General features: G+C 35.0%; 1 protein-coding gene and 1 pseudogene across 2 annotated transcripts; both read right to left on the bottom strand.

Moving 5' to 3' along the window:
- Positions 1-1,106: 1,106 nt before the first annotated feature.
- On the bottom strand, positions 1,107-2,179 carry LOC149541936 (ethylene-responsive transcription factor 11 pseudogene; annotated as a pseudogene). The gene has a single exon (XR_016355402.1). The product of XR_016355402.1 is annotated as an ethylene-responsive transcription factor 11 pseudogene (transcript).
- A 12,724-nt stretch (positions 2,180-14,903) lies between these two features.
- On the bottom strand, positions 14,904-15,882 carry LOC149541935 (uncharacterized). The gene has a single exon (XM_089796992.1). It carries the CDS (start codon positions 15,662-15,664, stop codon positions 15,086-15,088), a length of 579 nt encoding a protein of 192 aa, XP_089653118.1. The 5' UTR covers positions 15,665-15,882; the 3' UTR covers positions 14,904-15,085.
- Positions 15,883-16,558: the final 676 nt, after the last annotated feature.

Genomic DNA, 16,558 nt, shown 5'->3' with positions numbered 1-16,558 from the left:
TGAATGTTTTTCAATAAAAAGGTATAATAGTATATCATTTTGTCTATGATTTGAAGAGAACTCAATATTATTTCAATCTAAATATCTAAGTTGAAAATTACCAATCCGCCATTATCCTAAGACCATGGAAATAAATAAGGTAGGTCAAAACAAATTGCTTAAATTTGATATATACAAATAATTGGTAAGTAGGAGATAATTTCCACGCTAGTCAAATTGTGATATTGTTATCATGGTTTAACCATATAGTTGTTGAATCAAATATACATAGTTCCAAGTTAAATTTTTTTTTTTTTTTTAAATCCTAAAGTGAAAATCACAAATAAGTCAAATAGTCAATAAGAACGAAAGGCAATCACGCGGCGTCTAAAAATCTCAGACAATATTTTTGATCATTTTCAAATTTTCTGCTCCCAAAATTTTAACTATAATATATTAAATTTCTTATCGTCATTTTCTCTCTTTTTTTCTCTTTCTTTTACTCTGTTCTAAAATATATAATACCCGTCTTCTATTTCAGAAATATATTGCTTCACAGCAAAAGATAAGGTGTGAACACTATTCAAGCTTGAATCCAGCTGGCCCATTCAACCCATGAATTTTTCCTCTACCGTACTGATCAAATAAAACTAGTCTCGTAATTGAGCTTAAATTTTTCTAATGGAAGAAAAACTGTGCAGAATTTTTCTGCCCAATTCTAATTTCATTCTAGTCATGGACTGAGAAATATAAAGCATCTGAGAAACAAACATTTACCATGCATGCCTCTGTTCTAGTGAAAGAAAGCACAATTAGCAGATCCGAACTAATTGATTATCTTGTATAGGAGAGAAATCAAAGTGAAAATTTCCAGAAATCTACTCAAATATGAACAGTTCAATTAAGAGGATTTGCAAAAAACGAGTGCTGAACAAGAATACTTGAATTTTAAACTCGCCAAGCCGACCGATTGTGAAGATGCTTACATTCTGTTCATCTGTCGCATTAGCGAACGCAATCTGACTGCTTAAGTACTAGAGTTGTACTGTTTTGCCCTTTGATTTGTTATAGAATTAATCTTCCAGTTATCTGTCAATACTTTGAACAATGCACACAAAACCAAAAGATAACAACAGAAATGCTTACTGCGTGCTGAGATTTAATATCAAGATTGGAAACGGCGTATCAGATACTACACATGAAGTTCAATGTTTCTTTGCAAAATGGGAAGCCCTTCAGGTCTATTTCACCGAGGGCCCGCGCTCATTTCTTCATTTTCAAAACCTTAAGGGTTTTGAGACGTGACAGATCTTAAATAAGAAGCTAATCATACCAAAAAAAATCGAAAATTCTGCAGAAAGAAAGGATAATTTAGGCAGATCTACTGCAATTGCGAGTCATCATCGTGAGGCGGAGGAAAATTGAGATCAAAGGGAAATTTTCTCTCAGAAGTAAATTCTGCCTTCGCCTCCGTTTCGGCCTTTACTTCAAAATCGCAAAACTTCTGGCCGTTTCGCCTCTCGACTTCTTCTACTCGCTTCTTCTTGCAGGATTTCTGTCTACTGCCTGAAAATTCAAGATCCGCTTTCTGGCGATCGAGCAAGAAAATATGTTCATCGGAAGTATTTTGTGCAGGAAAGGAAGTCTTAGGGTTTACAATACGTTTCAGCGCAGAGCATGCGGCCATCTCAAGGGCGTTATTTTGGCCGCCGATCTCAGCACTCTTCGGGGAAGAAGAGTAGACGAAATTCGTCTTAGCCTTTGCATCTTTGAAGAAAATTGCAGCGGCATCGTAAGCCCTGGCTGCTTCCTCCGCAGTACCGAAAGTTCCGAGCCAAACCCTCTGTTTCTTCGCAGGATCTCTGATTTCTGCCGCGTATCGACCCCATGGCCTCTTCCTCACTCCCCTGTAGTGAATCTGGATTCCATCGTTTGTGCGAGCCATGAGCATTTCCACAAAAAAATTTAAAAAAATCTCAGATCTCAAAGAACCGAAAATCGAAAATTGCAAAAACTGGAAATGGATGATGGATGATTTCAAGAATGAAGATTTACAACTGGCTTATGTAATGCAGGCATTTGGTGGTAAGAGCGAGTGGCCGCGTGGATAATCGCGTAAAACTTTGAGCGTTTTGACTGTTCGAAGAGCAGGGGACTCGGTGAGCAAGGCGTGTTTGGTGAGAAAAGAAGAAGTTTTCTTCTCCCCTCTCGCTTTAAATGTCTCGACCGTTTACGACTGCTTTTTCGCAAAGAGTCATTTTGGTAACGTGGATGACGTGTCACACCCCGGAAAGTTTAGGGCGATTCCTCATCATGAGAGTCCATGTGGATGATATGAATGGCGGGAGAGAATTTACCTCTATATTCTTTTTCTTATATTTCATTAAAATTCTTCATTCATTTATTCGTTATTTAATTATATTCTAGTCTTAGAATCAAATTTATTTTCATTTCTTTTATCGAGAAGAAACCTTTTACTATTGAAACATTTTCTTTTTTATGATTCCTCCTTTTTTGTATTTTGAGTGAGAAATATTGATACGAGACGTCTTGAGCCTAGAATGTAGTTCAAGACAAGGCAAACTTTTTCTATGATCATGCAAACTTTTTCTATGATCATATTGGGTTGAAGATATGTCTAATTCAAGATAAGGCGAACTTCTTCTAGGATTATTTTGGGTTGAAGATATGTCGTGATTAGACTCGGGCTGAGTGTCAATGATAGTTGGACCTTAGAGAAAAGTAAATTGTTGTTTGAGTCATCTTTTACATTTTATATGGATGTATTTAAGGTTTGTTTTTACGTCACATGGACTTTTTATGTTTTATTTGGGAAATAGGTAGGAGCTTATCTAGCATAGCTTAAGACAAGGTGAGCCTCCTCTATGAACATTTTGGTTGAAGATATGTCACCATCAAGTTAAGTAAACCTAGTAGATGAGAGTTGAACCTTGGGAGAAAAGTAAATTGTTACATTTGAGTCATCTTTTGGGATTTTTTATGCTAAATATCTAAGTTTCTTTTAATATGTCAGATGGACATTTTAATTTTTATTTGGGAAATTGGTAGAAGCTTGGAACATAGCTTAAGACAACATGAGCCTCCTCTATGATCATTTTGGGTTCAAGACATGTCAGGATCAAGCTAAGACAATAGCAAGACCGTCGGACAATAGTTAAAACTTGGGAGAAAAGTAATTTGTTGTTTGAGTCAGCATTTAGGATTTTTATGGTAAATATCTTAAGTTAAATTTTTTTACTATCACATGGATATTTTAATTTTTATTTGGTAAATTGGTAGGAGCATAAAGCATAGCTTAAGACAACATGAACCTCCTATGTGATCATTTTAGATTGAAGATATGTCGGGATCAAGTTAAGAAACAAGCAAATTTGATGGATGATAGTTGAGCTTTGGGAGAAAAGTAAATTGTTGTTTGAGTCATCTTTTAGCATTTTTTATGAAAAATATCTAGAAGGGTTCTTTAAAAGTCACATGAACTTTTTATTTTTGTGTTCGGGAAATTGGTAGGGGCTTAGAGCATAGCTTAAGACAACTCAATTATATTCTAGATTGAAATATGTCATGATCAAGCTAAGAGCTAAGTTGGGATAAAAATAAGTTGTTACATGAGTCATCTTTTGGATTTTTATGCTAAATATATTGAAGCCTTTTGTACGTTACAATGACATTTTTAATTTTTAATTGCGAAATTGGTAAAAGTATATTTTAATTCTAGTTATCTTTTGAATTTTTTATGGAGAGATTATATCACATAAGTTTTTAAATTATTTTTTATTTACAAGGCCATATGATCAGGAGCATTATTCAAGACAAGGTGAGCCTCCTTTATGACCATTTCAAAGTTGTCAATCACACCAAATGTATCTTGAACCTTAGAAGAAAGTAAATTGTTTTATGATTTCATATGATTTTATCTTTATGTTCATTTTTTTTTTTAATGTATTTTCTAATATTTATTTTGATTTTATATTGTTTTCTAATACTTCCCCCCATTCCAATTCTCCCCTCTTTTATACATTTCCTTTTCCTATGATGGACCATTTAGAGTGATTTGAAATGTTAAAAAAGTCATGCACACTTTAAATAAAAAAGTTATGCATCTCGAGTATATTTTTATTTGAATTGTCTTTTAGAGTTTTTGGTGCAAATATCTTAAACTTTTTATGGCATGTCAAAAAAAAAAAAATTGAGTTATTTTTTATTTGAAATCAAAGTCATTATAAAATTTAAAGACAAATACAAGAAAATTATTAGTGGAAAAAAAAAAATGAATAACAAGAACAATTATACATTTCTTAAATGTATCTACCATCTCAAAGATACTTCATGGAAAGTTTCATGGACCGAAGGTCAATGATATCAAAACATTAACACTCTTTTATTTTTCTTTTTATAATGAATAAAGTTGACTATAATAATAATGATTTATTTTATATTATTTTACACACATAGAAACAATAAAATGACAACCTCCTGAAATATTGTGGAAATCAAATAGCATGAATTGATAAACACATCTATGAATACTAGATATATCTTTTTAATAAAAGACAAATATATGTTTTATAAATCAAGATCAACTACATCAAAATATTTGCACCAAATTAATTATTTATATACAATAAAGCTAATAACAATAGAAAGAATAAAAATATTCAAAAGAGGTATGCAAAAAAGACAAGAGGCTACAATAATACAATTATAAGAAACAAAGAAATAACAACAATGCAAATATTGGTCTGAAATTAAATATTATACACATAAGAGTAAGAAGAAAAAGATATTAAAATATTATGCAACCGAAACCATGTAAAAATATTATATAAAATTTGATAAAAATGTTGAGATTCTAAATGTGTCAAATTTTCTTATCTCTTTTGAAATTTCAAAATAGTTTGTGAGATTATTTTTCGAGAGAATAATATAACTTTAAAAGGGCTTTAAAAAAAAAAAGTTTATTTGTATGTTGATTGAACATGGAAAAATATAAATTTAGATGTGTTTTGATAAATTTATGTTGCTTATGATGGAGACATTTGGGCATAGAGCTTCATACAGCTTCATACAGAAACCTTTTTTTTTTAATAGAAGGGTATAGAAGATTAAAATTCAAACAAATTAAGTGATTTTAGATTCATTAATACTATGTCATACAATAGTAGATCTTATAGTTGAAGTATATGGAAAGAGTTCATGTTCCATTTAACGTTGAAGATGATTTCTTAAGGTGCATATTAAAGAGATAAATAATTATACTAATAAAATGAGTTTACATCTATTACTTTTTAACTTTCCAAAAATATGTCATCTTCTTAGAAGAAAAAATCATGAACAAAGAGGCAGCTATGCTAATAAGAAGAACATTCTTGGGTGATCCCACAATAATGGGTTCCACTTTTTGACCAATTTTGACACTGAAATCAATATTTTTGCAACAAACGTCATGTTCAAGTGACTATATCTCCAAAAATATAAATAATTTCAAGATGACATAAACTAGTGATTTTGAGTACTTTGTTCCTACTTTGTAACCATATTTTTTAATCTAAAATATATATATATATATATATATATATATATATATATATATATATATATATATATATATATATATATATATATATATGTATGTCAATTTTTTTTATCTCCTCCAAAAAGTGGTACATAATAAAATTCAATATTTTAAAAAGTGACAGTTTGTTTGACACACATAACTTTTTTTCTAGAAATGATAATGAAGTAATTCTTTTGGCGTTGGATTTGTAACATCAATATCCAATGTCTGCATTTGGTTTGATTTATTTTTGTTGACTATTGTATAGTTTATGAAGTTTTGAAGTGACATGAACCGTAATTCAGACATACGTTTCGTTTGACACAGATAATTTGAACTCAATTTATCATAAACCATTTTTTTTTTTTGAATAGAAAGGTATCTCAATAAGCCAATGCCTCCATATTTTTCAAAAAAAATTTGACCTAATTTTCTAATTTTCCCGAGGTGTCAAAGCCGGTTGATGTTCAATCAACCTATAAAGAGTTAAACTCATATTTGAAAGTCTTAATGATTAAATTATGTAATAAAATTATAGTCGTTGGAAAGCTTGCTCCGACCAGCACATTTTGAAATTTTTTATTTTACAGTAGGAGATCATTCTTCTACAACTATGGCAGTCAAAAGAGCAAAAAAAAGAAAAAAGAAAAAAAGATTAAATTTTTTAAGATTTTGCATGTTCGTGCGAACATGGCATTCGCACGAACACGTTTACCATGTTCGCATGAACGTATGTTCGCATGAACGTATGTTCGCACGAACATGCAAATCATGTTTGCGCGAACATATATATCACATATGTTTGCGTGAACATACGAAATATGTTCGCACGAACATAATTTAAAAAAAAGTTCACACGAACATATGGTAAACTCAATTTCTCATTTTGCAATTTTTTCCATTTTTGTTCGTCCCACTAAAGTGGAACCCATTATTGTGGGTTCACCCTCTTGTTAATTGATAAGTAGGACATCTAAGGAGTGCTAAGTGTTCCATTTATTCTCATGAGAGATGGCTTCATGTTGAATCACTACTCATGAAACATGGGTCAATGAGTTTGACTCAAGATCACATAGTTAAATCCTAATAGCAATAGCACAATTCTTGTTAATTTTTTACTATCATATTCTCCATATTACTCCTCTTGAATATTGTGAACATTGTACACTTTCATATTTGAATATAAATATGTAATAGATTGAAACAAACCCCTTATATATGCCCCATATTTATCCATGATAAAAATTATAAATTTTGCATAGTGAAAATCTAGAAATTGCCATTAGTATATGCCCCATATTAGTCAAAGGGTTGTAGCTCAATTGGTTGGGCACAATTGGTGAGGATGATGGTACAGCTGAAATTGCCATCGACCAAGGTTCAAACCCCCGAAGACGCATTTGGGCCAGGTTCGACCCCTGGGTGACTTTGACGGACTAGATCCCCCTGCACGTGGCGGCTTAGCCGAAGGACGGCTTCTGGTTTAGATATATGCTACCTCATAATGTTGTAATGAAATGTCCCTTCTCTGATTTTATATGATATTTCAAGCCTCTAATCAGATCTTTAAGATCAAACAACCAATATTTCAAAGATCCACCAATTTTCTCAATAAACCCCAAATCGGGTATGTCGAAAATAGTGCCAAAAACTTCATAGCTTCACATATTATTAATAAATCTGAAAGTGGACATTTTCTTATAGAAATTTCAGCAGCATAACAGACTAAAAAATGACATTTCCAGATCTGTATAACATTTACACAATAGCTCCCAAATGGAAGGCAAAAACAATGCTCATCGAGCTCTCGAAAACAACACAAAATAGCCGAAAACACCACAAAAGCACTGATAATCTATCATAGAAGTATAATCATGAAAAAATACATATATTCAGCTCTATTTTAACATCTAAATGTCTGATATACGGCAGCAACCCAAACTGATATGAAATACACAACCGAAAACACCAAACTCTTACAAAAAAAACACCCGAAAATCCACAAATTTGCATTGTTCAGCACAAAAGAAAACTCTGTATGAGCATGCACATGGAATGGCTTAAAACTCTTGTCCTTAGCCTTCCTAAAAACCTGCAAACTCCCATTCTTGGGTCTCCTTCTCCACAGGTTTGGCAGCCTCTGAAGAATAACAAAGAAATGAGCAAAAATCAAGTTCTGGAATGAGCCCAAAATGTCTCCAAACCCCTTAAAAGAGGGCATAACCCTAACTCACATCCAAGAGGGGTTAATAAAACATATTTTAATAATAATTTTCATTTATTAGTCCATTAGCTTCCAAAGATTATCCCCTTTTTTCGAAACTTCACCTTTTTGGGCCTACCTGCCTTAGCAAAGATTAGTATTTTTAATTATTTGAAAAGGGGACATGACAAGTCCTCCCCTTCCAAATATTGCTTGTCCTCAAGCAATGGCTGAACAATAGACCAATCAATCCACTTGGATCTTAAATGTAGTCATGAACTATACTATTTTCAATTAACACAAGCTCCTGCAATATCCTCTACAATATAACCAAGAGGAATCCATAATCAAACTGACAATTACTGCTCAACCAAACTCTAAAGTCACAACTTCCACAGTCAGAAACCCACGAGACACAAACTCTTAGAACATCAAAACCCAAGTAAAGTGGACAAATCAAATTGCCAACATAGTAAATACCATCAATGCATCCCACTGGCCTATACAGAATGTATAATCCAACTCTACAACAATGGTGAACGCTCCCGAATGAAACTATACCAAGTATGGAGAATCCACACATTGTACAACTCTTGTAGTCAACACAACTTTGCAAATCACCGGCCACTGTCTCATAACCATAACTCCCATGCACCCCTGATGGTGAAAAGTCGTCACAAGATAAACAACAAGAAATGGAACCCAAACCAAGTTTGTCTGCCATCAACTCCTCAGCACAAGGATCAAATGCTAACTGATGTACATACCTTGCAATATAATGTTGATAAAAAAAACCAACCTCAATCAACAACTCACCATGAACAAGTGATACAACCCACTGTGACTGATCACTAGTTAAGTCAGGAGATGTCATAGCCAAAGGAGTAGAATCAATAACAACACCCGCTGAAGCATCACTCCAAAACTCCTGCTCTAAGTCATGTATTATCAAGTTGTTAACTGCAGGACCTATCGCCATGTCGTGCCTATCACAACTCTCATCCCGAGGCATCAAACTATCCCATAACTGATGATAAGCACTAGGAACCAAAGTACATCTCTGTATCATCATCTCATCAACATGGTCATCAAAGGTGAATTGATGAGCATACCTCACAATGTAATGTCAATAGAATGCACCAATCTCAGTCAGTGGCTCAGACTGCAATCCAGATGTAACTAACTGTAATTGATCACTAACCAAGTTGGAACTGACTACTACCTCTGAAGACATCACCAAGGGAGTAATATTACTAGCAGGAACCATGTCAACTTTCGGCTCACCAACATCACACATGGTCTTTGATACATCATCTCTAGTCTTCGTGACATTAGTACTAGAGGTCACCACCATATCAGGCATACCACAACAATTTGTTGCAGCACCCAACTCAATTGAACTTGACTCTAGTGGGGACAAACCAGATATGCCAATCTTAGTATCAAGGATGGATGCATCCCCATCTCCACTGTCTTTGACAATCTCGACCATGGACATCCTCGGATCACCAGACACCATAGCTCGTGACTGTGTAGAATCTGGTAAAGACTGTAGTTGCTCTAACTCCATGGTCACCTTAGCCATATGAAACTGTGACTCCTTGAAAGCCAACTGTGTACTCTCAAGAATCTCAGAAGTCACCTCAAGCTGTTGAGTAAGCTCACTCACCTCATCTTCCTTGGCCAACAATGCATCATATGCTGTACTGCCCCACTCCATAAGATAATCTCTATCGGCTACCAACTGCATATAATCCTATCTCAGAATCTGGATAGCCTCCCATAAAGAGTGGAACTCTGTCAAGGAAAGATAACTGCCTCCCTGCACATCACCAATAGGAGAACCCCATCCATAAACTGCTAACAACTGACAAGCAGCATCAAAATGCTGGCAAGCGATAACAATGTCTCGCTCACTAACTCTCAACTGATTAGACACATGATGGCACTGGCTAGACTGTCTCCTACAAACCTCCTCTGATGCACTGTCTAAAGGAGTATCCTCAAAGTTACTAGTCTCTAGAGTATTACCATCCATATCCTATGAATCAACTCCAAAGCTCATATCAACATATGGAGTATCAAAAACTGTAGCACTAATGTCTAACTCCTCTATACCAAAAGAAACTGCCAAGGAAACTAAGTCTTCAAAACTACCCACTGCATCCTCCTGGATGTCATCAATGCCAATATGATCTTGGGACTCATCTGTACACACTACCAAATATGAAAGATCATCAACACATTCCAGCAAGTATTGTCGACTGGATATATGAACAAAGCCCAACACTGGTGTATAAAAACTAATACCAGCATCAGACAAGCTACTGGCACAAGAAAAGACAATATTGTGCAATCTGCTAATCAAATCCATGATAGCACCCAAACAAACACTACTACCAAAAAGTTTTAAAGATCTACAGTCAACTGAATCCCAAACGCCAATATAACAATCTCGAGTCCATATCTGTAAACTAGAATTAGCTGGTAACTCAAGAAAACTCCTCACCTGAGTAATATGACCAATACAAACTAACTCCACACACCTGTCATGATGAGATAATGAAGTCACAATACTGTCTTTCTTCACTTTCAGCCGGCTAGACAAATCATGTGAAGTACTACCAGCCTCAACCTCATGTGTCGAAGCATCTAACTGTGTCTGGTACTCTTTCTCAACAAAGTCATGAATGCTCAATGTTTGCTCATCTCTACTAGGTATCTCACCATCATGCACAACAACATCCTCATAATCATCATCTGAACCCACTATGTTGTAGTCACTACCTGTTGTAACTATACCATCCTGAATACCTATGACATCACCCTTTGACGACCTATATACAATTATCTCAATTTGAGTATCAAGTTGACCATTACTATCAATTTGCGTAATATCCTTTCTCGCTACCTCCTATGGCAGAGTAGAATCTGAGACCTCAGCCTGGCTATAAGCTAGTTTCTCAAACTCCTCATGCAAGTTCTTGGTAATTGTGTCATCTACCCTGTGAGAAAATCTGCCAAATAGAAATCCAGTCAACTTATCCACCTTAGCTAGGTCGGACAAAATGTCATTCATTACACGGTGGTGCTCAACCAACTGTTCAGACATGTCATGGATTATTTTCCTACGTTTATCTCGAATGTCTAAATAACCATCCTTTCTATTTTTCTAACTCTGGATATCAATTGTCCAAGATCGTGTCCTCTGAGACTCTGTACTATACCTGTCCATTCTGGATAAAGTAGAGTGTAACCCCAATAGGTTATAACTTCTTCAAACACCAAGAACTAACATGCAATTGATTAGAAGTAGCATGCAACCATAGATTTTGACATGCAGCTGATTAGAAGCAACATGCAGCCACCAAATTCACCAAGAACTAACATGCAAATGATTAGAAGTAGCATGCAACCATAAATTTTGACATGCAGCTAATTAGAAGCAACATGCAACCATAAATTATGACATGCAAAATTTGGGTTGTTATAAAAACTGACATGCAAGATCTGGGTAGTTGTCAAAACTGACATGCAAGATCTGGGTAGTTGTCAAAACTAACATGCAAACTTCAACAAACCCTCAGGCTGGCAAGATCATGGCTCTGATACCACTGAAATGTCCCTTCTTTGATTTTATATGATATTTCAAGCCTCTAATCAAATTTTTAAGATCAAACAACCAATATTTCAAAGATCCACCAATTTTCTCAATAAACCCCAAATCGGGTATGTCAAAAATAGTGCCAAAAACTTCACAGCTTCACATATTATTAATAAATTTGAAAGTGAACTTTTTTTATAGAAATTTCAGCAGCATAACAGCCTACAAAATGACATTTCCAGATCTGTATAACATTTACACAACAACTCCCAAATGGAGGGCAAAAACAATGCTCATCGAGCTCCCGAAAACAACACAAAATAGCCGGAAACACCACAAAAGCACTAATAATCTATCATAGAAGTATAATCATGACCAAATACATATATTCAGCTCTCTTTTAACATCTAAATGTCTGATATACAGCAGCAACCCAAACTGATATGAAATACACAACCGAAAACACCAAACTCTTACAAAAAAAACACACCCGAAAATCCACAAATCTGCACTGTTCAGCACAAAGGAAAACTCTGTATGAGCATGCACACGGAATGGCTTCAAACTCCCATCCTTAGCCTTCCTGTAAACCTGAAAACTCCCGTTCTTGGGTCTCCTCCACAGGTTTGGCAGCCTCTAAAGAATAACAAAGAAATGAGCAAAAATCAAGTTCTGGAATGAGCCTAAAATGCCTCCAAACCCCTTAAAAGAGGGCATAACCCTAACTCACGTCCAAGAGGGGTTAATAAAACATAGTTTAATAATAATTTTCATTTATTAGTCCATTAGTTTCCAAAGATTATCCCTTTTTTTTCGAAACTTCACCTTTTTGAGCCTGCCTGCCTGCCTTAGCAAAGATTAGTATTTTTAATTATTTGAAAAGGGGACATGACATGTAATCAGCTTCTAAAGGCAGAGATGCCAATATCTATGTAATCCGGTTGTTTCCATCAAAAAAAAAAAAAAATCTAGAAAATCAAATTCCATAATATGAGTATAAATGATTATTATAAGAGATTGATTAACAACATTATAGACCTAAAAAAATTGGTAGATAGGCTCAAAGACCTATGATATTGATAATACACTTGCTTATGTTTATCTCTTATTTTTGGTGCCTTGCACTTTAAAAAAAAATTAAACTTCAATGTAGACTTGTTCCCTATTTAAGGGCATTTGTCGCTATCATAGAATTGTCTTCCATTATCAAATGTTACTCCGTTTTTTTTGAAAAGAGACAACTACCATCCTTGCCACTAATGCTTCCTAATTTATTCATTTCTCAATATAATAATTTATGAAAAATAGGGAGCCTTCATATATATCAATTTGCATGCAAGTTCTTTAAGAGTAAAAACACATTCTATAATACCAAGGCATCCTTTAGATGCGCCATCAAAATTTATAACTTCATAATATTTACTAGCATATCTAAAAATTTAATTCAATTTTTTTGTAAAATAAGCTGAGAGGTATCTAATTTCAAAATAAACTTTTGAATTTGTTTCTATTTTGTTTTTCTAACATGTAAATAAATGTCAATTTTTTTTCAAAATTGAAATGTTTACATTGAAGATTGTTGCCACTATAGAAAGCCTCTCGGCTTAATAAGCAATAGAGTCCACTTCTTATAACATTCCACATGTTGAATCTTTGGCCTTCTTTGAATTGCATTTAATTTGATTTGTCCTTAACACTTGAACATAGTAATATTCCTCTTACATTGTTAGCTTCAAATCATGTTTAATATATCTATAGGTTATTTTTGGTGTTCCCTTTTAAAGTAATATTTTTTGAAAAAGTTAAATATTATGTCCACTTAAATATTAACCATAATGTTATGTAATCTAAAAGCTTCTTGCAAACTATTTTAGTTTTCATCTCATTCAATAGAATCCAAACCCTATGTGTCCATTTTTTCCTCTCTTTTCAAAATATCAAATAAATAGTTTCTAAAAATGCAATCAAATGGATACAACATATAGAATAATATTATTTGGTCTTGTGTCCGAAAGTTTAGAACAAAAATCTAAACCTCTCAACTTAACAAAATAATAATTACAAGTACTGTAGATATCATAAATACAAATATCTAAAAGTAATCTATTATTATTTTGACATTTACAATTTTAATTAACCTTTGTTTTACTTTATGTAATATGAAATGTTACTTTATATTTTCTGATTTTTCATTTCAATAATCAATTATGCAATGCATGCCTACATTCATTACACAAATCTTTCGACAAACCCAATACATTTCTAAGGAACAAATTGCTAATTACAACTTTGGGTTAAGAAGAAAGTGATTGCTCAAGAGGATCTATTGATATGAGGCGATGGGTAGATAGTTTGAATAGTGGTGTTTCTCTTTTGTTTTAGTTGTTATTTTCAATGGTGATTTCTTGTAAACACTTAAATTTTATTTTGAAGAGGTTGTAAACACTTTAACTAAGATATAAACCATTGAAACTATAGATAAGATAACACATTTTCAATAAGATTTGAACCTTGATGACAAGCTATAACAATTAAACCATCACAACACGTCACTATTGACACCTTTCAAGACTTCATTAACAGTTAAAAATATTTTCAACTAGTCAATATTTTCAAAGTAGCTGAATCATATAGTCCCCTTATATTGTAAAATTGTGATCAATAGTACTTGAGAATAAAACTACACTGGAAAACACCTTCAACAAACTCACTTCTCTTGTTTATTTATTTTAATATGAACGAACACTGCTGCGGAATTTGTTTTATTAGACACTTCAAACGCGCGCCTACGAACCTCGTCAAGGCGTGCATGGCAACTGTCATCTGCATACGTCACCTCCGAGTGGAGTGGAGTGGAACCCTCTTCCTCTTGCGCAGCTTCCTCGTACGTCACGGACTTAACGTGCCTTTCAAAAACACAATAAAATATTCGTCCTTTACACCATCGTTACATTGTTTCACACGTTTTCGCCTCATTATACTTCAATTTCACCGAACCACTCGTTTGCCAGCCTTTCTGAGATATCCAGATATGACATATGTCAGGCCAGGTAATGTCCAGACACCGGCAATTACATTCTGCTAAATTACAGAGATTCTAGGCATTTAGCTTTACAGACGAGAAAAACTTCGAATAAAATGAGTTGGATTTGACAAAGATGTACCTTTGCATAGGTACATTCCACTTACATGACTTCCATATATAACCGGTACGGCAGTCCTTGCACAATTTTGATTTCCTGTCTTCTGGAAATCAACTATCTTATCAATAACAAATCATAAATAGCTTGAACAACAATCTTCACAGGGTTGAGAACACAGCAAGCCAGACTGATTTAAAGCAAATCGATTCTTATTAACGCCAGCAAAGCACTAATCTGTGCGATTTTCTGTTCCATTCAATGCTCAGAAAATGAAATTTCATACTTGAAAGAGAGTGCAGAAGGGAAATTTAAAGCCAGACTGATCTAAAACACAATGAATTTGTAAAAAAAAATGCCAGCACAGAACTGATCTTTCCGGTTCTTCGTATCATTCAATAATCCGAAAATGGAACTTCTTCTATTATGAAACGGCTATCGTACACACATTTCACGCGTTAATTATGATTGTCACTAGGTTTCATCAGACGCCACAATTTTCGCATCAGAAACCAGCTGTCATACAAAATCCGCCTAAATAGTCAGAAAATAAAATAATGCATTTTTTACAAGCAGATCTGCTACAATTGACAGTCCTCGTCAAGAGGAGCAGGTTGATTAAGATCGAAAGGCAAAAGCTTCCTGTCAGAAAGGGGCTTTGCCTCTGCCTCGGCCTCTGCCTCCGCGTCGCCGTCTACGACAACTGACGAAGAATCACAATCGCTCTGGCCGTTGCGGCCCTCGGCTTCATCCTCCGTCTTCTCACAAAACGTCCGCTTCTTGTCAGAAAAAACAAGATCCGCTTTCTCGCGGCCGAACAAAAAAAACTCTTTCTTCACAACAAATGAAGACTCCGGAGCAGGAAACGAAGAAACGGCAGGCTTTACCGCAGGGGAAGCTTCAATTTCCATGGCGCTGCTCTGCCTGCTGCTCTGATCCGCAGGCGAACAAGGATAGGCGAAATTTGTCTTCGCCTTTGAGCCTTTGAAGGAAATCGCAGCAGAATCGTAGGCCCTGGCCGCTTCCTCAGCAGTAGCGAAAGTTCCGAGCCAAACTCTTCGTTTTCTGGCAGGATCTCTGATCTCCGCGGCGAATCGACCCCATGGCCTCTTCCTCACTCCCCTGTAGTGCATTTCCAGGCCTTCTTTCCTGGGAGCCATGATCAAACCTCCGGGAAAAAGGAAAAAAAAAACACAAGACGCGGCTGCAACTGGATCGGATTTGAAGAAGTACCTATGTTATGGAGGCGTGCATGTCTGGTGCTATTTATAGCCGGGGAGGAAGATGGGACGAAAAGGAGTGGGAAGGAGGAGCGGCACTTCCAATTCCCGGGTAAATCGCGTAATATTTTTGGGGCGAGAAATGAAATGAATTGTTTTGCTTCGCAGTTGACTCACTCGGCGGCAAACGGACTTTTTTAAAGCGCGTTCAGCCGTTCATTTCACGTCCGCCGGCTACGGAAGTTGTGCGGCCGTCGTCGTAATAAATTTTACCGGACACGTCATACATTTTACAGGTCAGATCACCCCTTTTTCCGATCAATTGACACGGCGGGACGGTTTGAATTTTAGGAATGGATTTGTGAGCGCGGCTTCGTAGTTTTTGTGAATATCGATGGCGTTCCTCCCGAGAAATCTTCGCCCCGCCGGATGCCGGCGAGAAGGGATTTTATCTTTGAATTTTTCTTGTGTCGGTTGTATTTTTTTTTAAATAGAAAAATATCGTGTAGTTTGTTTGGAAGGTAACATGGAAGTGATTTTGGTATTCTAGCTATGAAAAATGGAAAATGTCCCTCATATCTAAGGACAAACATTTAGTATTATTCTTTTAAGTTAGTAAAAAGTCTATGTAAGAAAATTAATTTGGTGGCTCCATGGCCGCTACCTTTTGGTTATATCTAGGTAGGCAAAAAAATTTGGATCCTTGGAGCAAAATTCTTGATGGAGGATTCTAGGTGTATCATTTTTTTGGAAGAATTTTTAATTAATTAGTATGGAAGTATGAGTTTTTATGTCAAGGGTTGAGGAGTGTCTATTTTATCACATTTGTCTAAA

The sequence above is a fragment of the Cupressus sempervirens genome, chromosome 8, assembly GCF_028749045.1.
Source record: "Cupressus sempervirens isolate cs-2001-9-10 chromosome 8, ASM2874904v1, whole genome shotgun sequence".
NCBI classification, from domain to species: Eukaryota; Viridiplantae; Streptophyta; class Pinopsida; order Cupressales; family Cupressaceae; genus Cupressus; species Cupressus sempervirens.
This window is presented reverse-complemented; position numbering and strand designations above follow the sequence as displayed.